General features: G+C 44.8%; 1 protein-coding gene across 2 annotated transcripts in view; it reads right to left on the bottom strand.

Annotated features, from left to right (window-relative positions):
* Positions 1–22,255, bottom strand: part of KDM6A (lysine demethylase 6A) — a 1,083,812-nt gene that overhangs the window by 853,012 nt on the left and 208,545 nt on the right. For both annotated transcript variants that reach the window (XM_078658310.1, XM_078658311.1), the window contains exon 4: positions 11,812–11,861. In XM_078658310.1, coding sequence (XP_078514436.1) covers positions 11,812–11,861 — 50 coding nt within the window. The remainder of the gene's footprint in view (positions 1–11,811; positions 11,862–22,255) is intronic.

Genomic DNA, 22,255 nt, shown 5'->3' with positions numbered 1-22,255 from the left:
TCAAGGAAAGAGAAAGGTTTTGATAGCTTTCCTAAAATCTAACAGACCCTCCAAACCACGTATTTGAACCAGCAGGGAGTTCCATAGTTTGGTCGCCAAGCAACGGAAGGACAATCCTCTCGCTCGACAGCGTTTTACACAGGGAACAATGACCAAATGCTGCCCATAGTAACGCAGCGAGGTGGGGGGGAGGGGGGCAGGGGGGGAGGGGGCAGGGGAGTATACGAGGTACGCAAGTTACAGAGTAGGCTAGGCGTAGCGAGCTTCAGTATCTTAAAATAAAGAATCTTAAATTGAATCCGCTCTGCCATGGGAAGCCAGTGAAGTTTCCAGATGGTGTCAGCAATAGGACAGAACCGAGGGAGCCCCAACAAGGTTCTGGCAGCAGCGTTTTGGACACACTGCATCCGGATAATTTCAGCCTGATTGGCCCCCAATAGCAAAGAACTAGCATAGTCCAGTCAGGATATAATAGTCGACTGGACAATCAGCTGGCGGGTTGGGGGTTCAAAAAAGTTCAAGAGGGGTTTAAGACCTTGCAAGAAGCCGAAACACGTGCCGGCAACTTTTTTGGTATGGATTTGAAAGCTAAGAGAAGAATCCATCCACACCCCCAGGTTCTTAACCACCTCCTTTCTTTGAGGAGTCTTGCCCAGAGCACTCTGTCACCTGTGCTCACCCCACAAGCTTGCATTCTTTCCGACTAGCAAACCCTCAGTTTTATTTGCATTTAGCTGCAAATAGTTGGTGGTCATCCATTCAGCAACGGCCGTTAGGCCATCTCTAAACCTGGAGGTGTTCAAAGTAGAACCTTCAGCCAATGCAACCACTAGCTGAGTGTTGTCTGCATATGAGACTATAGTGACGACCCACTGCCTGGTGACCGCGGCCGGTGGCTGAACGTACAGGTTAAATAATGTGGGAGTCAGAGCGGAGCCCTGAGGCACCCCCTGATCAATGGAATGGACCGAAGATAAAATTGGGGGTGCAGACACTCGGAAAGATCTTCCGGTCAGAAAAGATCTGAACCCTTCCAGAGCCGAGCCCATTACACCTGCCTCCTCCAGTCTTTGTAACAGAACACCGTGCGAGTAAATAGTAGATACATTTCTACCATAGTGCAAATTAGATGAACAAAAGCAGATCAGATAAAAACAGAGGCACTTGCATATTCCTAAAATGCACGCCCTTAAGTAATTTGATTAAATGTACCTAGTGTAGCAGGTATATGTGCATATGTGTATGTAGCCAAGAATACCCTAGGGAAGCTCCACCCCCTCAACTGATGATAGAGAATGAAGGACCAGTCTCTTCTTTGAGGATGACACCCCGCAAGAGATGTCTGACTGCTGTGTGTCGAACATTCAGCATGCAAGACCCTGTGTCAGCTTAGAAGGAATTCTCCTCCAATTTGCAGGGGGGAATAAGGGTCTTATATACTACAGTGGTCACTCCAGGGTTTCTTCTAGAACCAATATGTTTTGAAAACAATCAAACGTTTTGAAAACAATCAAATGTTTTCCCAAACAAATGTGATCATGCACAGCGGAATGTTGGCCAAGGATGAAAAAAAAAGTGGTGACCTTTATACAGAACAATTATGTTGTGCCTGAGGACATGTTTATGTATGTCAGGTACAGGGATTATGATATGATACTAAGCGCCTGGTGTCAAAGACAGGAACAAGCTCCTAGGTAAAAGATTCAGAAAAGGGGGTGGTGATGAACAGAGTGTCTGAATTAAGCAGACCACTCTTACCCAGTCCAAAGATCAGGGCTTGATCCATCACCGTTATTTAGCTCACTGCCCCATCCCAGCTCAGAACCTGGCTATATGCAAATTAGTCTGTCCCTGGCCCAGTGCATCATGGGAACAGGGCAGGCCAAACTACCAAGCCAATTCTTCACCAGAAAGGAGACAAGCTTCCAGGGACCGGTTTCTGCCATTTCAGGCGTCGTCGGCCCGGCTTGCTTGAATCCTGATGGAGCAGTGAGCAAGGGACTCATGTCTGAGTATACCCTTCCACGCTTATGGTGGACAAACCACCCCCTTTTCTGAATCATTTTGTCCACCATAAGCGTGGAAGGGTATACTCAGATGTGAGTCCCTTGCTCATTGCACCATCAGGATTCAAGCAAGCCAGGCTGACGACGGCTGAAATGCCAGAAACCGGTCCCCGGAAGCTTGTTTCCTTCCCAGTATAAGAATTGGCTTGGTAGTTTGGTTTGCCCTGTTCCCATCATGCACTGGGACAAGAACAGACTAATTTGCATGTAGCCAGGTTCTGAGCTGGGATGGTGCAGTGAGCTAAAAAACGGTGATGGATCAAGCCCTGATCTTTGGACTGGGTAAGAGTGGTCTGCTTAATTCAGACACTCTGTTCATCACCACCCCCTTTTCTGAATTATTTTGTCCACCATAAGCGTGGAAGGGTATACTCAGATGTGAGTCCCTTGCTCATTGCACCATCAGGATTCAAGCAAGCCGGGCCGACGACGGCTGAAATGCCAGAAACAGGTCCCCGGAAGCTTGTTTCCTTCCCAGTATAAGAATTGGCTTGGTAGTTTGGTTTGCCCTGTTCCCATCATGCACTGGGACAGGAACAGACTAATTTGCATGTAGCCAGGTTCTGAGCTGGGATGGTGCAGTGAGCTAAAAAACGGTGAAGGATCAAGCCCTGATCTTTGGACTGGGTAAGAGTGGTCTGCTTAATTCAGACACTCTGTTCATCACCACCCCCTTTTCTGAATCCTAGGTAAAAGGTCACCTGTTCAGAATCGTTATGGGGGAGTGGATGGGGAATGTATGTAAATAGGGGTATACATGACAGGACTAGCCTAAAGAACATTACAAGAGTTTGAACTTGCGTTGCCTGGTGGCCTTCTGGTTCATCAACGTGCAGTTTCCTTAGGCCTTGCAGTCATGGCTCAACCCCAGGCAACACAGGTGCACACTGATGGTGATATGTCAAATACATCTGTTTGCGTCAGTCCCTGCAAGATTTAAAACTTGTCATTTTAGGGGGCGACATCCATTACAAACTGTAGAAATTTAGTCTGAATAGAGGTAAATGTGTCCGAGACAGGACTGGCGACTATGGAGGCCCGCACCTCATTTCCCGAGCGGAATAGCATCAGTGTGGAGCCACAAGTTCCAACCTGACTGTGCGTAGAGGTACAAGTGAAAAATGTCTTGATTAAGGCTGACCTGGGGAATATTCAAAAGGTGAGGAATCTGCAGCTAGAAGTCTCTTTGAAAAGTTAACTCTGTTCTTGAAATCTAGGTTAGAGATTCAGCAGTTAGGAAATTGTGGATTTAAGTTAGGAAATTGCATGGCAAACTGAAGCAGTGTGTCTAAGGATGTGACAATCAACACATTTATCAGAGGAAGACATACAATGGAAACAATCAAGTTGTATTTAAAACTTTCTGCAGAAAGTGGCTAATTCATCTGCTATGAGACATTAAGGTGTAAAATGTCCTTAGTGTATTATCGTCAAGGTCTAAAGCAGATCGTATAGCTTTTGAGCATACATGCTTGGGTACAACTATTAAAATGACTGCCCTCTACATTAAAAGCTGGACAAAAAATAGTTAGAAGTTAAACAGCTTTAATGTCAAGTAGGGCGTAAGATCTCGCATATGTTATTGGTCTTCCTTCTTTTAGGATGTGTATTATTTCAGAAAATGGCAAACTATGCAAGGGTTACATTAGGATTCAACGGATATTTATTCTTTCAACAGAAAAAAGCATCTTCAAAAAAGACTATAAAATGACACTGAAATTAAATGTGGCATCCTTAACATAATTATGAAAACTGAGTAGACATGCTGATTAGTTGTGTCTCTTACCAGATAAGCACGTAACTCTCAAATATTCACAGAAACAGTATATCTCCTCCCGTGGCAAACGATCAAATAAGGGACTGGAACCCCTTAAATCCGGCTAAAGCTACTTCCGACAGCAACTGCATGGATCGGAAGGTGAGGGGCACCCATGGAATGATCTTGCAGTCGTGAGGTCCCCCTAGGAGTGCCCTAAATGTGAAATTCCTGCCGTGACTGCGATCGGCGTAGGAGAGGGGCGGAGACTCGGCGGAGCCGACGGCGGCTTCGGGGAACTCGGCAGCCTCGGCGGAGGTACAGAACGGACTGCTGACATGCACCCCCACGGAGCGCCACCAACGCCACATTGCTGAGCCCAAACAGTGAGAACAGCTGGTCACTGCTGCTTGCAGACATTGTGTCCCGGGGCAAGGGGAGCGAAAACAAAATGGCGGGCGCAACTCTTTCCAGCCTGAGAACGGACTATAACTAATGGCTTACATTTAATGGCAATGCGATTTCGTGTGATACAGTGGGCTATGTGCGAAGCAGCATACGCAAGCTGACTACTGCAGGGAGCCTACAAGCGACGCACTAACCATATCTCGGGCTGGCATACTCACTCAAAATGCCGGGCGCACTTTCCATATAGCAAGACCGAACACGGAGCACTGAAATGCCGTTTACTCATCGGCTTCAACTTCTATGACACCTGGCAATAGGGGATGGTAGCGGGATACACAACAAACTCAAGCTCATGATTGCAAACCGACTGCAGCCACATTAACACAGCCAGCAGTGTGTAGATACAAATGGTTCTGATCACACAGTGAGGGGCCGGAATCAGTGCAGCGAGCCAGGTTGCAGCCGGCTGTGACTATAAGAGCACTCTTTGAAGCCTCACTAAAGCCTGACCGATACTCACACAGCCTCATATTTAGGCGCTAACACCGGAAGCGGCACAGTGCAACCCCAATGAAGTAATGGATGTTTGCGCGGCGACCTGATGCCTAAAATGGCGGCAAAGTGAACACACAGTGCTGCTCCTGTTCTACAGATCAAGTATACATTACCTGTGGGGCTCATAATAACTACACCCGGTTGTGCTGCCTATTTATCGATTGACTCCATCTCCAGTCATACACGTCTGGCAAGGTACGGTCACTCAGGGCATAGCCCAGGAAGAACACGGAAATTCCTATACACTAGGAACCCACAACATGGGGGATAAGGAGCACACGAAGAGTCTCAAGAGGCTCAAGGCTGAGCAATCAAGTCCACTTAAAGGCAGACAGGAAAAAGGTGATGCCATCGATATTATACTGAGCAGATTAGACGAAGTAAGAGACCTAGCAAAGTCAACCAGAGACGAGGTCGTCGCCATCAGACAGGACATAAGGGACACGAATATAAGGCTTGCATAAGCTGAGTCAAGGATAAGTCGAGTGGAGGATGCTCAAACCGCAACATGCGGGGTTCTCAAACGCTTGTCCATAGCCTCAGATCAAACCACAAAGAGACTGTCCGAGTTGGAGGACAGGAATCGGAGGGGGAACCTCCGCATTTTCGGAATTCCGGAGGGATCTGAAGAGTCCCATAGCTCCTGCGTGCAGTTCTTGGAAGCGTGGTTTACACAGGCCACCAATATCACCTTCCACCAGCCGCTTGAGTTCGATAGAGCCCATCGTGTTCCAGGCAGGATGACAAAAAAACAGAAAGGTCCCAGGCCTATCGTCTGTAAACCATTGAGATACCAACACGTGGAACAGATCCTGGCATTCATTCGGAAGTGCAACCAGATCCTATGGAGAAATACGAAAGTCTATATCTCACAGGATTATAGCAAGGAAACAGTCGAAGTCCGGAAGGCGTTCCTGGCTCTCCGTCCACAGATTCAATCGAAAGGTTACCAATATGGATTTGTCGGCCCTTCCAAGTACAAAGTGACATTACATGGAACTACGCAGATATTCACGGATCCACTAAAACTTAAAAGGCTACTGGGCACTCAAGACATCCAGGATATGGACACTAACGGTCCGGTAGATGGGAATGCCCCGGCTTCATCTTCAGCCTCTGCTTCAGCTACAGCTTCTGCGACTGCTTCTGCGACTGCTTCTGCTTCAGTTCCTGATCTACATTGAGTATCCTTTGCCTTACTATGCGCATTGTACCCACATTTTTGACAATACCTGTGCCTATAGTTCTGTAATGCCAATGTATGGATGTCAGTACTGGTTGTCACCGCCCAGTATACATAGAATATGAAGGTGACTACCATAATCTGAATTAAGTGTTCTCAGGTTCTTGAGAACGCTTTAGCTCAGGGCACAACGTATGTAGTCGTGACCCCACAGAATAGTGGCATGTGTCCTATGCTCCACAAACTTTTACTTTAAGGTAACGGACTTAACAAAGGTGAAGAGGTGGAGAGGATAATTATTGATGTTTCCACGTTAGGCTCATAAGTGCTGTTGACATGGACACTGGCACGTCAACTAAGCCATATTGCATACAGAACTATCAGGAGGGCACGATTCTGCTGTATTATGTTAACCTGTTACTAGATTAGACCTGGTATGATCACTGTCCGGTTCCCCAGTTGTAGTAAGCTCAAAGTTACGGTTACACCCGTTCTTATAATTTGTTAAGACACGCACAAAGATCCAGTTCCAACATTTGCAAAGTGCATTATTACCCATGGGAGGTTAATGCTGTTATTTTTCTCAAGTCACCATGCCTACTGCATATTTTGTGGGAGGGGAGGGTGGGGGGATGGGGGTTTGGGTTGGGGTATATGTGGGGTGTTTTATCTTTTTCTTTTAATTAATGTCCTACTTTTACTTAGTGGTTGCATTTCGTCGTCACATCTATGCGCACTCTCAACACTCTGATACAAGAAAGGGTTGTCTAATTGCACTAATTTCTCTGAATGTCCTACTTACAACCAGTAGAGTCCCAGCCTCAGTGCCCACTCTAGCAGGGGAAGTTTACACTATAATGCTGACCCTCATTGGTTCCCTAATAATAGCTGGTACATTAGTCAGGAAGGGAAATAACAAACACAGGGTCTCGCCCTCCATCAATGGAAACCTAGCGGTTCAACTCTCTAAATATGATTACACCAATACCAATGGTTAGTACACCTATGGGGGTTACTTAAGTAGGGAAGCTGAAGGTGCTTTCCCTCAATGTTAAAGGCCTTAACAATCCAGTAAAACGTCAAAAAGTCTTAGAGTATCTGCGTAGACAGAAGGCAGACATCGCGCTGCTTCAAGAAACAAAACTGGAGGCTAAGCAGCTCTATACACTTAGAAATTAATTATTCAGGGATGTCACGGGCTCAGACCCGGTGGGGAAAAAGAACGGGGTAGCAAATCTGATTGCCAAAAAAGCTAACATTGATCTCCTCTCATCTACGACTGACACCAAAGGGAGATGGGTTACAACCAAACTCCTAAAAGATGGAGCGGAATTCTACATCACAAACGTTTACGCCCCAAACTCATGCGACTTGAAGCTTTGGTCGGACCTCACGAAACAAATTGGAAGGATTCCGGACTTGGCAGTCCACATTCTTGCAGGGGACTTTAATCTTCCAGTGGACCCGACCCTGGACAGAGTCTCTCGATGTCCCTTTCGTAGCAATAGGTCTCATAGAGCCTTCAAAAACCTTTGTGAACAATTCCACCTGGTAGACTCTTGGCGCCTGCAAAACCCAGACGGTAGGGATTATTCATTCTACATCACACTCACCATCTCTGACATAAAGCCATCCACCCGACAGTCAGTATGGCGGCTCAACGATGAGGGACTTGAACATGAACAGCACCGGGTAACCATTGAAAGTGCTATCAAAGAATATCTGGTCCACAATATCAGGGGTGATACCTCTGATTTAACTAGGTGGGAAGCACTAAAAAGCACTATAAGAGGGGTAATCATTAAGATTAAATCTGCCATGAATAAAAATCATAATAGGAAATTAGAGGAGCTAGCAAAAGAAATATCAATCCTAGAAGCTAAACACTTACAGGACAGGAAAGTCGAGTCACTAAATAAGTTAGCCAATAAAAAATACGAATATAATAAAATTGTAAGTGAAAGGGCCGGGGTCTGGCTGGATAGGAGGAAACGGTTCAAACTGTGTGAATCAAACAAGGCTGATAAAAGTCTGGCAGCGTACCTCAAATTTAAATTACAGAAAATCACGATAAATTCCATAGTTGACCATCTGGGTGTTGCCCATTCCGACCCAACCAAAATAACAGACCTTTTTAAAGAATTCTATGAGAAACTCTACGCCAAGAACGTAGACGTGGAAAATCATAAGATAAATGAGTATTTGAGTAATTGCAATCTCCCTTCCCTTTCCATAGATGAACAAGCAGACAAACAGTCCGGTCTCGTTCCTGGAAGTCCAGACTGCCATTAAATCACTAAAATGTGGCAGAGCCCCCGGTCCGGATGGCTTCTCCGCGAAATTTTACAAATGTTTTTCCACAGCAATCACACAACCACTGCTCAACATGTTCGAAGAAATAAGTGAAACAGGTGAAGCTAAGGGCACTTTATCATGAGCCACTATCGTGGTTATTCCAAAAGAGGGGAAAGATCCCACACTAACCAAGAACTATAGGCCCATTTCCCTTATAAATCTTGACTGTAAGCTCTTTGCCTCCATCCTAGCGGCACGCCTTCAGAAAATATTACCAAAACTTATACATCCTTCACAAGCGGGATTCATGAAAAACAGGTTGTCCAGTGATAACACCAGGACTCTTGCGCATGTGTTAGAAAAAGCCAAACTCCTATCCACGCCCGCAGCAGCAATAACATTAGACGCTGAAAAAGCATTCGATAAAGTAGATTGGAGGTACTTGGAGGCCGTGCTCCGTAAATTTAACTTGGGCCCGTCAATCATAAAGATGATCATGTCTCTTTATTTCTGCCCGATAGCGAGGGTCAGGGCAGGTGGGTCACTCTCGTCACCTTTTCGACTACACCAAGGCACGAGGCAAGGATGCCCCCTTTCCCCGTCACTATTTGTGTTGGCTATCGAACCATTCCTTTACCAAATTAGACAAAACAAAAACATACCAGGTATCCCCTTCAACGACTGTGTCATAAAATTAACAGCATATGCAGATGATGTATTGGTAATATCAGAGAAAGCGAATGAAGCTATACCGGCCCTACTCACAACGATTGACGAATTTTCAAAAGTTCCGGCTATAAATTAAACAAGGACAAGACAGAAGTCAAATCACTCAATAACTTAGGGAATAAAGACATTATAGGAGACTCGGGCTTAACATGGCAGCCCGGCTGCTTTAAATACCTGGGGTTAGATTTTGATAGCGACCTAATCTCTACAATACGAGCTAATTAGAGCATCGTTCTGAACAAAATAAACAAGCTACTAGATGGTTGGTCGCCTAAATACTTATCTTGGTGGGGCAGGGCTGAAACCCTGAAGATGATGGTAACACCTTTAGTTAATTACATAGCGAGTATGCTGCCAATGACTTTTTCAGATGACTTCATTCATAGGGTAGAGAAGCGGTTTGGTATGTTTCTGTGGCAAGGGAGGAAACCAAGGATATCAATGAAAAAGCTACAACTAGCTAAAGGAAAAGGCGGCCTGGGCCTCCCGAACTTCAGACACTACCAAACCGCGTTCTTGTGTAAACAGGGAGCTCTGTGGCTAACCAAAGAGTCAGACTATACCCCGCTATGGATAGACATCGAAAAAGCAATATTGGGCAATACCCCACTCACGGCCCTACTCACCATGGACCTAACACATATACCCCATTCTAAATATATTCTTCTAATCACAAGAAGGGCTCTCCTGAAGCTCGACCAAGCAAATCACAAAGGCCTAAAGATCAAAAAGTCCACTTCCATAGCTCTTTGGTATAACCCCTTACTAAAACTCAACGGAGCACCGCTCCAGTGGGATCACTGGTCCACGAAAGGTATTAACTTGGCAAGTGATCTCTTCAAGGGCACTGATCCTCTACCGTTCTCGTCCCTACAAGCCACACATGCCCTCACGCCATTAGACTTCTATGATTTTTTTAAATTAAAAACACTCCTCTCTGCGCGCTCCTTGACCCCCTCTGAGCCATGGCTATGGAGCTCTGTACCACGCATCAATAAATCAGGGCATTTCGTTTCAAAGATCTATAAAGTGCTCCTTCCCCTACCTCAGAAAGCGAACAGGAAAAAGGAGAAGAGATGGGAAACAGAGTCAAACACTACGGGTATGACCTTCGACTGGGACATAATACACATTACTGCATTTAGAAATAAGGTCTCCCCTATATTGTCACAGACTAAATTCATGTTAATTAACAGAACATATTGGACACCTGAGAAACTCTATAAAATTAAGTTAAGAGACTCCCCAACGTGCTGGAATTGTGAGGCAGAGGTGGGGGACTTGGCACACGTTATTTGATTGTCCTTTACTGAAGGGATACTGGAACAGAATATTTGACTGCATTGAGCACATTTTTGGTATCAATCCACCGAGAGAATTTGTGTATGTTCTACTGGGGATACAGGATCCGCACTTGGCAAATGCGGTAGACCGACAACTTCTTGATCTCCTTCTAACCTTGGCATGCAAGGTTGTACTTTGTAAGTGGAAAAATGCTTCTGAGGTATCTTTCAAAATGTGGCAAGAGTGGTTGTCTTTCCTACGAGGTGCCGATAACCCTGCATTGCACTCTTCCCCAGGGCGCATCTCCCATAAAAAACTTTGGAGGGCCCTGGATGTTTGACCCCCCCTTAGACCAATGAGCTATTCTCAAGCTAAACTGTTCTAGTCAGCAAACCTTCAAGATGAAATCCTATGCGTGTTACTTGATGGCTATGCAACTGCGAATGTATTTCCATATATGTAATTGTATGACCACTGAACTTCGTTGATGTCTCTTTCTTTATTTAAGGTTTGTCTGCTACACTAATGAGTCAATGATTCATATACCATTTTTCTCTAGCATAATCAGATCTTTGTACATGGAGAATCGTTTGTCATATCTTTGATGCTTCTTTGCTTCTTATTGTATTGTCTTGTACTTTTTATTTCTGCTATGAAAAATAAAAATGATTTGAAAAAAAAAAAGTTGCAAGCATCCGCATTACTAACAATGCAACATGCAAGGACGAAACCTATGCCAACCAAGTCAGTGTGAAGCTTTATTTCGTCAATTTCCGACTCAACATAGCACTATAAATACTGGACCCTGAAGTGGGACGGACATGTATCAATATCTAGAGTACATCAAGCTTAACAAGCACTGCCATTCAAATGTGTAAAAGAAAGGACAAAATAGCAACAAAAATGAACTAATTATCAACCCAATCATTAACAAGAGATAGAACACAGTAAAAGACAAGTATGTATTGATTCAAGTGGTTAATACAGGAGTACTGATACGTGATATCATGAAGGGCAAAATGTTTTCTTTCAACTGGATGCACACCACCCTATATAAACAGGATATGTTTTAATAAACAGGAGACAAAGCAATAACAACCTTTAACGTTCTGTCACAATTCAAAGACTTTAATCTTTAGTATGTACATTGTGATCATGTCAATTGGTGCAGCGCTTATATTTAGTGTCTGGCCACAGACTGCTTTAGTGGTCTGTTGCTAGCACAAATATTAGAGTGGGTGACAGTATATCGTGGATGGTTAAACACTCAACAAGCAGTTCTTACAATTGTTCTCTCGTTTCGCATGTACAGATTCATGGTGCCATCCAGTACCCACAGGTATATTTTGGGAATGCATTAATGCAAGCCAGATGCCTTGGCATTTCCTCAACTGGTTTTACTTTACAATAAATCAGACCTTTCACCACCTGTACTGCAGCTGCTAAGGGCATACACAGTAAACACTCACTATCCTTAGTTTATTTCTTTGACAAAAAAAAAATCTATGGATTATTAAGATTAATTCGCAACCAACCTTCCAGTAGTCCAATTGTAAACTGTAGTATCTCTGGTATGCAGACAATGCTGAAAAGGAGTAATAATTCAATTATAAAAATGTACAATGTCATTCACATATGAGATGCTAAGCATGCAAAGCCAATAAACAAATCAGTAAATGGAATGGATTAGATTATTCAAGATTTAATTAACTCCTAACAGCCTGCCATCATGCTAAATTTCAAAGTGATTAATATTAGAAATTATGACAGCATTGGAGAGATCACGCATAAAAAATACATTATAAAGATCTGAAGTTTATTTTACCAGGCTATATTTGTGCCTGGGTTCCTCACCTGTAGTTCTAATTCTTCTGAGTTATCTAACCAATTTGCGTGCTTTAACTATTTTATGATGTTCAGGTGACAGTAACGTATTTTTACAACAGCTGAACGGATAAGGTTAACGAAATATTCATCCCAAACCTTAAACTTGAAACAGAACAGTGTTTAAAATAATGTTCGTATGTACTTTTGGATATGGTTGAAATTTGTGGCTAGTCAATAATCATAGAAATTTCCCTTTGACCAGTGGGAAGGACCTCAGAAACACAGAAGTTTGGGACATTTATGCGGAGTGACTTTTCCACGTAGTAATGAAAGCCTGGAATCAAAAGACCTTTCAAATTATCCATTTTCTCTTAAAGAACACTTTGGCTTTAAGCATCAGTTACTGTTTCTCTGGCTCCAAACTCGTCTGTTTTTAGGTCTCGCCTGAGCCAGCGCATGCACTACTCTGGCGAGACATTTAGTAAGCGGGTTTTTGAAGTGCTACCCACAGGCTTTTTCCGGCAACCAGCTTGCTGTTACGCGCACAAGCGAGCGCGCCTCGCTCCGCCTCTCCAATTCTGCACGCGCATCCCTCACGTGCTTAGCATAGAGCTCGTCATCGCGATCACTTTCGCTTTCACCGCGATCGTAATCGCAATCACTTTCACGGCCGCGTGGCATTAGTTTTCCGGCCGCGGGACCAATGCTTGTTAATTATGTGTTTCAAGTTTCTTAGATAACTCCCCCCCTCCCCCGTCAATTTCGACGTTTTGTTACCGGTCTACATCAGTGTGTGTGTGCTATGCTGCTTTCGAACGATTATCGACATGAAGTTGTGCTTCTTTTCATACCTGTTGGAGTAACTTTCTGGGAGGGGCGGATTGAGCTTTTACGGTATCACCTACTCTAGCTTCATTTCAGTATAGTCGATTTGCTTTGCTCACTGTGATTACCTACCTGTATCGCACAGTTTAAATTTCTTTTACGAGCGGTACTGTGCTGCCCTACCTATCAAACTCGGTTCTCCCCTTTCCCTGAACCGCTCATTTACTGTGTTTCTGAAATCGTAAATTCTACCCCACTTCCTGTATCACCAGACTGCATCAGTTCCGGTGTCACCCGAGTCTTCCTTAGTTTAGTTTACCGCTGCGTTGTTGATGGGTCTCAGCTTTGCCAGCACTTCTAAGCAGAGTTGCTTCACTTTCAGCGGGATCTCACTAACACTTCACCACATAATTGTCATTTTAATGTGACATTATAACCACTTCTCCTCATAGTTTCCATGACATCAACCAGTTAGTAGGAACACTTATGATCAATGTTGTATGTTGTTAATATTACCGTATTCATATAAGCAACCTTTTTTCCAGTTACTTCACAAGTTATAATTTTAATGAGAAAGTGTCTACCCATCTTAGCAAGTGGCACAGAACTAGCATTGCTCGCCAGGTTTGGTATCTATTTTGTGGTTTAGTACTTATACTTTTTGTTAGGGCTGCATTACAGAATTCATACGTACCCCATTTCTAAGTACTATTGCTCAAGTGTGCGGAAGTGCTTCAGCCCACAGTGTGCGCTAGAATGCATTCTTTCATGGGATTTCAAACAGCTCTGGGATGATGGAGTCAGCAAGTTTCATCCGTAGAATGCCTGTATTGGACAATGTAAGTGAACCAGGGACAGCATTTTATCAAAATATGTAAAACTTAATGATGGGTCGAAAGCTGCTTTTGGGGAAAAAGAGTAAATTACATGACAAAGCCCAGAAGCAGGTTCCATGGAACATAACTATTGAATAGATGAGGGTAAAGTTGGAGACAGTGTGACATCTGTTTGTTAGAAATGGGCAAGTAAATGGGAACGTGATTGCTTCTAGGGTTTCTTAGGACCTGTTAAATGTGTGCTTGCTTCTGTGCAATTAGTGCAAACAAATCTTTACGTGGAAGGTTTGTTGATCCTTTTAAAACCTTGTTTTACTATGAATTTCTTTATCATGAAATCAGAGACAGTGGGTGAGATACAATCCACCGTGCAACTGTTATGGGGGATTGTTTGCTTGTCTCATGATATTTTTGTAGAACGTGTGACACTATTGACTTTTTTTTAGTTATCAGGACTTTAAATTGTTGGCTCTGCAGTGCAACGTGGGCTTTTATGAATCAACCTAAACAATAAGGAATATGCTACTTACCAGTCTGCATCTGTTCTTGGCATGTAGGGCTGCTGATATTCATATCTGTGCATAGATCGCCGCCTAGTGTTGGGTCCGGATGATTGCACATTGTTGTCCTGGAAGAGTCTTCGAAGTATCAGGAGATAGGTGACTCCTCCCCTGGACTACAGTGCGCATGGGCATCCTCTCCATCCTGGTAAGTAGCATATTCCGTTCGAGGCATGTGGGCTGCTGAATTCATATCTGTGCATAGAATGTATAGCAGTCTCCCCCTTAGCGGTGGCTACCTGTGCCAGCTGCAGCAGTCTGAAAAAGAGTCTTGAGAACAGCCTGTCCTACAGCTGCTTGGAGTGTACATCTACACAGTAGTGTTTGGTAAATGTATGTATGGTAGACCATGTGGCTGCTCTACATATTTCTTCTAGAGGAATGTTTCCTAGGAAAGCCATGGATGCCCCTAACTTGCGTGTTTAATGCACTCTTGGGGGAACTGTTAATGTGCGTTTAGCTTTCTGATAACAAATTTGTATGCACTTAACAAGCCATCTGACTATACCTGATTTTGAAATGGGGTTGCCTTTATGCTGTGGTGAAAAGGCAACAAACAGTTGCTTCGTTTTCCTGAAATGTCTTGTCCTGTCTATATAGTACAGGAGAGCTCTCTTAACGTCTAGGGTATGTAGAGCTCTTTCTGCCACTGAATCTGGATTTGGGAAGAACACTGGCAGTTCTATTGTTTGATTGATGTGAAACTGGGATACCACCTTCGGCATAAATTTAGGGTTTGTACGTAGCACTACCCTATTTGCGTGAATTTGGATGAATGGCTCCTGAATAGTTAGGGCTTGCAGTTCACTAACTCTTCTAAGTGATGTAATGGCTACTAAAAAAGCCACTTTCCACGTAAGGAATTGTATCTCACACGAGTGTAGAGGTTCAAAAGGTGGTCCCATCAGTCTGGTTAGAAGCACGTTCAGGTTCCAGACAGGTGAAGGTGGGTGTCTTGGAGGAATCACTTGTTTGAGTCCCTCCATGGAAGCTTTAATAGCCGGTACTCTGAAGAGTGAAAGGTGTTGCCTGTTTTGAAGATAAGCTGCTACCGCAGCCAAATGTATACGTATGGAACTGTAGGCTAAATTGCATCTGTGTAAATGTAACAAATAGCATATGATGTTTTGAGTTGATGCATCTAGCGGATTTACGTCATTATTGTTACAATAAATGACAAACCGTTTCCACTTTGCCGCATAGCATGCTCTGGTTTTAGGTTTCCTTGCCTCCTTGATAATATTCATGCAGTCAGGAGGCACGTTTAGGTAACCAAACTCTATGACTTCAGAAGCCAGATCGCAAGGTTTAACTGCTGCGGATCGGGGTGCTGAATGTCTCCATGGCTCCGAGTTAAAAGACTGGGTGTTAATCGCAGCCTTTGATGAGGCACCACGGAAAGTTCTAGGAACGTGGTGTACCATGGTTGCCTCGCCCACGTTGGAGCAACTAGGATGAGGGTCATTGAGTGTTGTCGTAGTTTGCGTGCCACTAATGGTATGAGCGGGGCTGGTGGAAAAGCGTACGCAAATCTGCCTGACCAGGTCATCCATATCGCATTGCCCTGAGACTGCGGGTGTGGAAACCTGGCAGCGAAGCTTTGGCATTTTGCGTTTTCCTTTATGGCGAACAGGCCTATCTCTGGGCGACCCCACTGCTGGAGGTACGGGTGCAGCACTGAGGGGTGTATCTCCCACTCAAGAATCTGGTGGCTGTGTCTGCTGAGCAGATCCGCCATCTGGTTGTCCCTGCCTGGGAGGTGTTCCGCCATGAGGAATATGTTCCTCTGAATGGCCCACTTCCACATGCTTTGCGCTAAATGTGACAACTGTGGAGAGTGTGTCCCTCCCTGCCTCTGTATGTAGTACATGGCAGTCATGTTGTCCGTGCGGATCAATAGGACTTTGTTGCACAAATGTACTTTGAATGCCTTCATTGTCATAAAGATCGCCATCAGTTCCAGCAGGTTGATGTGCATCTTTTTTTCCTGTGTCGTCCATAGTCCCTGCACTGTGTAATGGAGGACATGCGCTCCCCATCCCAGGAGAGATGCATCCGTCGTTAGCACTATTTGTGGTACAGGCTCTTGGAACGGTCGTCCCTTGCAAAGGTTTTGTGGGTTCCACCAATGCAGAGAGTTGTATGCGCGACCGTTCACCAACACTAGGTCTGTTAATTTTCCTTGAGCCTGGTTCCAATGCCGTGCTAAGCATTCCTGAAGCGGACGCATGTGTAGTCTCGCGTGAGGGACTATGAAGATGCAGGAGGCCATCATGCCTATCAACTGCATAAACATCCTTGCCGTGAGCGAGTGTTGGGGTCGGAATGTCTGAATGAGTAATCGAATGCTGTTGATTCTTGGTGAGTTTGGCTGCGCTTTTGCTGCCAGAGTGTCTATTGTTGCTCCCAGGTACTGTTGTACGTGGGCGGGCTGAAGATGAGACTTTAGGTAGTTTAATGAGAACCCGAGGCTGTGTAGGAGGTGAATAGTGCGGGACATGTGGCTGGCACACTGATGGGCTGACTTTGCTTGGATGAGCCAGTCGTCCAGATAGGGATAGACGTGAACATGGTTCCTCCGTAGGTGCGCAGCTACTGTCGCTAGGCACTTGGTAAACACCCTGGGGGCTGTTGTCACCCCGAAAGACAGGACCTTGAACTGGTAGTGCTGATCTTGTATGGTAAACCTGAGATATTTCCTGTGTGCTGGATGGATAGGTATGTGGAAATATGCGTCTTTTAGGTCTAGTGTTGCGAGGAAATCTCCCTGACGGAGCAATGGTAGAACCTGCTGTAGAGTGAGCATGTGAAAATGTTCTGACAAAAAGTATTGGTTTAGGGGCCTGAGGTCCAGTATTGGCCTGAGAGACCTGTCCTTTTTGGGGATTAAGAAGTACAGAGATTATACCCCTGTACCCTGTTCTTGTATAGGTACGAGTTCTATGGCCCCTTTTTGCAGCATGCTGATGACCTCTTAGTGCAATAAGTGTATGTGCTCTGCGGACATAGGACGGTGTCTTGGGGGTATGTTGGGTGGAGTGTAGGTTAGCTCTAGACAATAGCCGAACTGGATAAGTTGTCTCACCCACCTGTCTGTGGTAATGCTTTCCCAGACTGGCAGGAACTGTTGTAATCGTCCCCCGACCGGTGTTGCATGGTCTGGGGGCAGTGACAAGGCGTCACTGTTTAGTATTGGCGGAGGATCTGGAGATGTTATTCCCTCGTACTCTGCCTTTGTTGCTGTTGCCACGGTATCCACCTCTAGTGTTTTTAGTATAGGTGGTTTGTGTGTTCCCTTTATTGTATGGAGTCTGCTGGGACGCCTGGCCTCGTGCAGCTCCTCTGTTACCAGAGCGACGAAAGGAGCTTCCTCTGAACTGTTGTGACTGCAAGGCACCCATAGACTTGGCTGTCTCTGTGTCCTTTTTAATTTTCTCTAATATTGTGTCCACATCTGGCCCAAATAAATAATCAGGGTTCACAGGCTGATTTAATAATGTAGTTTGAATCTCAGGTTTGAACCCCGAGATGCGTAACCAAGCATGTCTCCTGAGCATGACACTTGTATTGATGGCCCTGGCTGCGGTGTCAGCTGCATCTAGCATACATTTAATAGATGCGTTAGATATGAGTTTACCCTCTTGTATCAGTGTCTCTGCTCCCTCCTTGTAGGCATCAGGCAAATGTTGTAGCAGTTGCTCTAGTGTGTCATAATGAGCCCTATCATATCTGGCTAATAGCGCTTGTGTATTAGAAATTCTCCATATATTAGCTGCTTGAGCAACCACCCTTTTTCCAGAAGCTTCTAATATCTTGGACTCCTTGTCTGGAGGAGTAGCATTACCAGTTGTTTGTGAATTGGCACGCTTACGAGCATTTGATACCACCAAAGAGTCTAATGGCAGCTGTCCCTTAATATATGTAGGGTCCACCGGTGCCGGCCTGCATTTCCTTTCGATTCTGGGGTTAAGAACCCTTGCTCTTGTGGTTTCTTTGAAAATGTCTCCTGCGTGTTTAAGGACACCTTTCAACATTGGCAATGTTTTGACTGATTTCTCTGAAGTGGAAAAAGTGTCAAATAGAAAGTCTTCTTCAATTGGGTCAGCATGCATTTCTACATCATGATTGTGCGCTGCCCTTTCTATTAATGCGTTAAACGCAGCCGTATCCACTGTTGGCGAAGTCTTGACAGGATAAGAAGGAGTGTCAGGAATAGTTTGTGACTCCCCTGGGTCGACAGGGTCTGTCCAGGCTGGAGTTTGGTCATCCTGATCCGTGTCTACAGGGTAATTAAATTCTTCATTTTAGTCAAACTCCATATCCTCATCATTGCGTGTGGGTGAGTATGCAGAGGTGTCTTGGTCATGGTAACTTATAGTCTCAAAAAGGACAGGTGATGTGGAAGAGTCCCTTTTCTTTTTGAGTGGAATTTTATATGTCTCAAGAGGATTTTCCGACCTGATCTTCCTTTGATAAATTGTGAGTCTGCCTGTGTCGGAGTCGATATGCAGTTTAGCCTGTTCGTCATAGTAGGGCTCTTGGTACACAACGTCCTCTTCCAGAGAATGACTTATTTTCCCCAATGACACCTTTTTGGACGTTTTGATCCCTGTCTTCGGATCGAGCGCCTTAGGCCGTGCCGTCGGGGGCAGTCCGAATTTTATCTGTGGCGTATTTGTCGACTGACTGACCTTCGGGGCTGGCGTCGGCATTGGTCCGACCGACTTAGTCTTTTCGCCAATACGTGGTTGGCCTTGAGTTGACTTAGGCGCCTGTTTTGTTGTAGGCGCCGCCTTTTGCATCGACTCGACGTGGTCCTTCGAGCCGGTTTTGGACTTCTGCTCAAGGCCTTTAACGAACTGTGGCCTGTTGACTGGCTGCTTCGGATCGAGACCCGTTCGAGACTAGAGTCCCTTGCTTGTGTCGCTGTCCGTCGACGTCGACCTCGTGGGCTCGACGTGCCTGACTTTGGATACGGACTTCAGCGTACAGATCTTTGGGTCGACACTATTTGTAACCCCGCAGGGTTGTCGACACCCTTTTTCTTCGTCGAACCCGATGGATCCGAACTCTTCGATCCGAAGACTTTCTCCAGCAGTTTCGGTTTCGTTTTCGACTCCACAGCTTTCGGTTTCGATTTACCCAGTGACTGGGAACGTTCGAGCGATGGCTCGCGTGATACATTCTTAGCCGGGCCGAGACGCGGGGCTATAGAATGTTCGGTATGATCTTGGCTAAGGCCTGTTGGCGATGCCTCGACCTGAGCCCTTGGAAGTCTTTCCTTGTCCATACAGGGCCCCGTATTCACTGTTGGCCTGGTTCATCGGTCGAGTAGTCATCGACGGCTCCGATGGCCGATGTGTCGTCCCTTACCTCGACGACGTTTTCATTCGACGCTTCCTTCCTCGTCCTCATAATAGTTGGTTATGCTCCGAACCGGGATCTGACCGCTGTTCTGGATCCTCAGTCTCGACGACCTTGTCGTCTTCTTCATCTCAGATATTCACCGGGTCGGGCGCCGTCATCGTCTGCCGCGCTTCGCGTCTAAGCGTCTTCTTTGATCTGAATCGAGCACAAGCTAGGCAGTTGGCCTCATTGTGCTCCGGAGATAGGCACTTGTTACACACCGGGTGTACATCGATGTGTGGGTATTTAGAATTGCAAAGGGGGCTTCGTTTGAACGGGCTCAGTTCCATCGGCGATCGGGCCTCGGGTGTCGAAAAGTCCACGCGGCTCTCTTCGACGTCCTGCCCGAAAAGAACAAGTACTCGGCACCGATCGAAATTACAATACAGACGACCCCGAAGGCCTTTTGGCCTTTAGAAAAAGTTTCCGAACTTGAGTAAAGAAAGTACATCCGAACCCAATGGCGGAAAAAAAACAATCTGAGGATGGAGAGGATGCCCATGCGCACTGTAGTCCAGGGGAGGAGCCACCTATCTCGTGATACTTCGAAGACTCTTCCAGGACAACAATGTGCAATCATCCGGACTCAACACTAGGCGGCGATCTATGCACAGATATGAATTCAGCAGCCCACATGCCTCGAACATTGTGTTAATTAAAATACAGAAAATCCGTCGAGCAGTGTGAAGGTGTGAAATTTAAATTACAATTAACAGCCCTTCAGTAGCACATCTCAAGATACTTTATCACAGTGTGCAGGCATTAGCTTTAGGAATATAACTTTTTGCTATTTTCCACAACTATTATTGGTGTGTTTTCTAAGTGAATTATCGCTTGTACAATTTGACTTTTCTTCTTGCTGTCTTTTCATGATTTGTTGATTATTTTGCTGGTATTTATATGTAAAAGTCTTAAATAACATAAAATGACTGACATGGTTGTTAATTTGATCTAATCCTACCTTATAGCAAGTCACAGTATGGCAGTGATGTGGCCCTAGTGCTACATGTCCTGAGAAGCATTACTTTACACACATTTACTGAATGAAACTATGTTCTCCTTCATCCCACCCTGATCATCCCAAGGAAGGGAGAAGAGCATCTCTAGCAGAAACATTTTAAATACAGCATTCCTGCTTTTGCAATTTCCTTCCATAGGAGTTTATGGAACAATGAAGGCATATTTATTTTACTTGTATTTACCCCCTGAGTAATGGTGGTGTGTGCGCTGGTGTAACACATGCAAATATGGTTGCTTCTTTCCATAGTTTTGCTTGCTATCTTGGAAAGCCTCCACAGTATTTTGAAACAAGCATTGGCATTGCCAATAGGTCTCGACTTTGGGAACTTATAAGTGTTTAGCCATGCAACAGTTGATGTTGTTGCACCAAGGATATTGTGCTGCATAACTAAATACTTATAAGGTCCCAAAAGCGAGTCCTATTGGCTATGCCAATGCTTGTTAACCAAACTGCTTAGAAAGATTTACCACAAACGTCAAATCCCATTTAATATGTTTATCTTGCACTCGCTACAAAATTGTGTTCAGACTTCATCCCTTTGTTTTGTTTGGAGTAAATACTTAAAGCAGTTTGATAAATGTGAAAAACAAAATTAACTATTTAGAGATGGGTTTGAGGAGAAGTTCACATACAGAAAAATAAATATGAAGTCTAGATCACACTGGCTGAGACAAGCTGATAATTTTAGACCTACCAGCTTATTTCCCTGTTTGCAATTCCACAGTAGGAAAACGTAATTACAGTTTGAACAGTCATGTGGTAGCAGAAAGGGCCAGGAAAATTGGGAGCAGGGGGAACTGGCCTATTAAACCTTTTTAATTGATCAGACAAGTTCCACTGTGGCTGTCAAACCCAGAAGCAAATGCTTCCCTGCTAGATTTAATGGGGATGGCAAAAATGTTCCAGCACCATATACGATGAACCCTTTCCCTGCTACCACTGTCAAGAGCAGCTGGTTTATACAAGGACCATTTCCATGTCCACAGTACCAACTGGTACCAGTACAGAACGTAGATATAGAAAAGCATTATGTTACTTACCCTGTAAGCATCTGTTTTTGTCATGTAGACCTTTGCATTCTCCTGATTTCTAGTGTTGGGTCCGGATGTTTACAAGTTATTTTTCTTCGAAAAAGACTTTTTCAGTCACAAGGTAAGGTGGTGACTCATTCAGTGATAGTGATAGTGCACATGGGTATCAACTCCATTGTTAGATTTTTTTCCCCGCATGAGGGGGAGAAAGAAGTAAGCAAGTGTAATGCAGAGATATCATTGCGTATGTAATGTGAATGTGAATAATAGGAACTGCAACAACCACAGGTGTACGGGGAGGAGGGAGGGTGCCTGTGAATCTACAGCTCTACATGCCAAGAACAGATGCTTACGGGTTAAGCAACAATCCGTTCAAGGCATGTGTGCTGAATGATACACATGCTTTGCACAGATTGTATAGCAATATTCTCCCAAAGAAGTGGCTAACCGGTGGGTGTTGAAGTATTTTGAAA

Source organism: Lissotriton helveticus, chromosome 8, assembly GCF_964261635.1.
Source record: "Lissotriton helveticus chromosome 8, aLisHel1.1, whole genome shotgun sequence".
In the NCBI taxonomy this organism is placed as follows: domain Eukaryota; kingdom Metazoa; phylum Chordata; class Amphibia; order Caudata; family Salamandridae; genus Lissotriton; species Lissotriton helveticus.
This window is presented reverse-complemented; position numbering and strand designations above follow the sequence as displayed.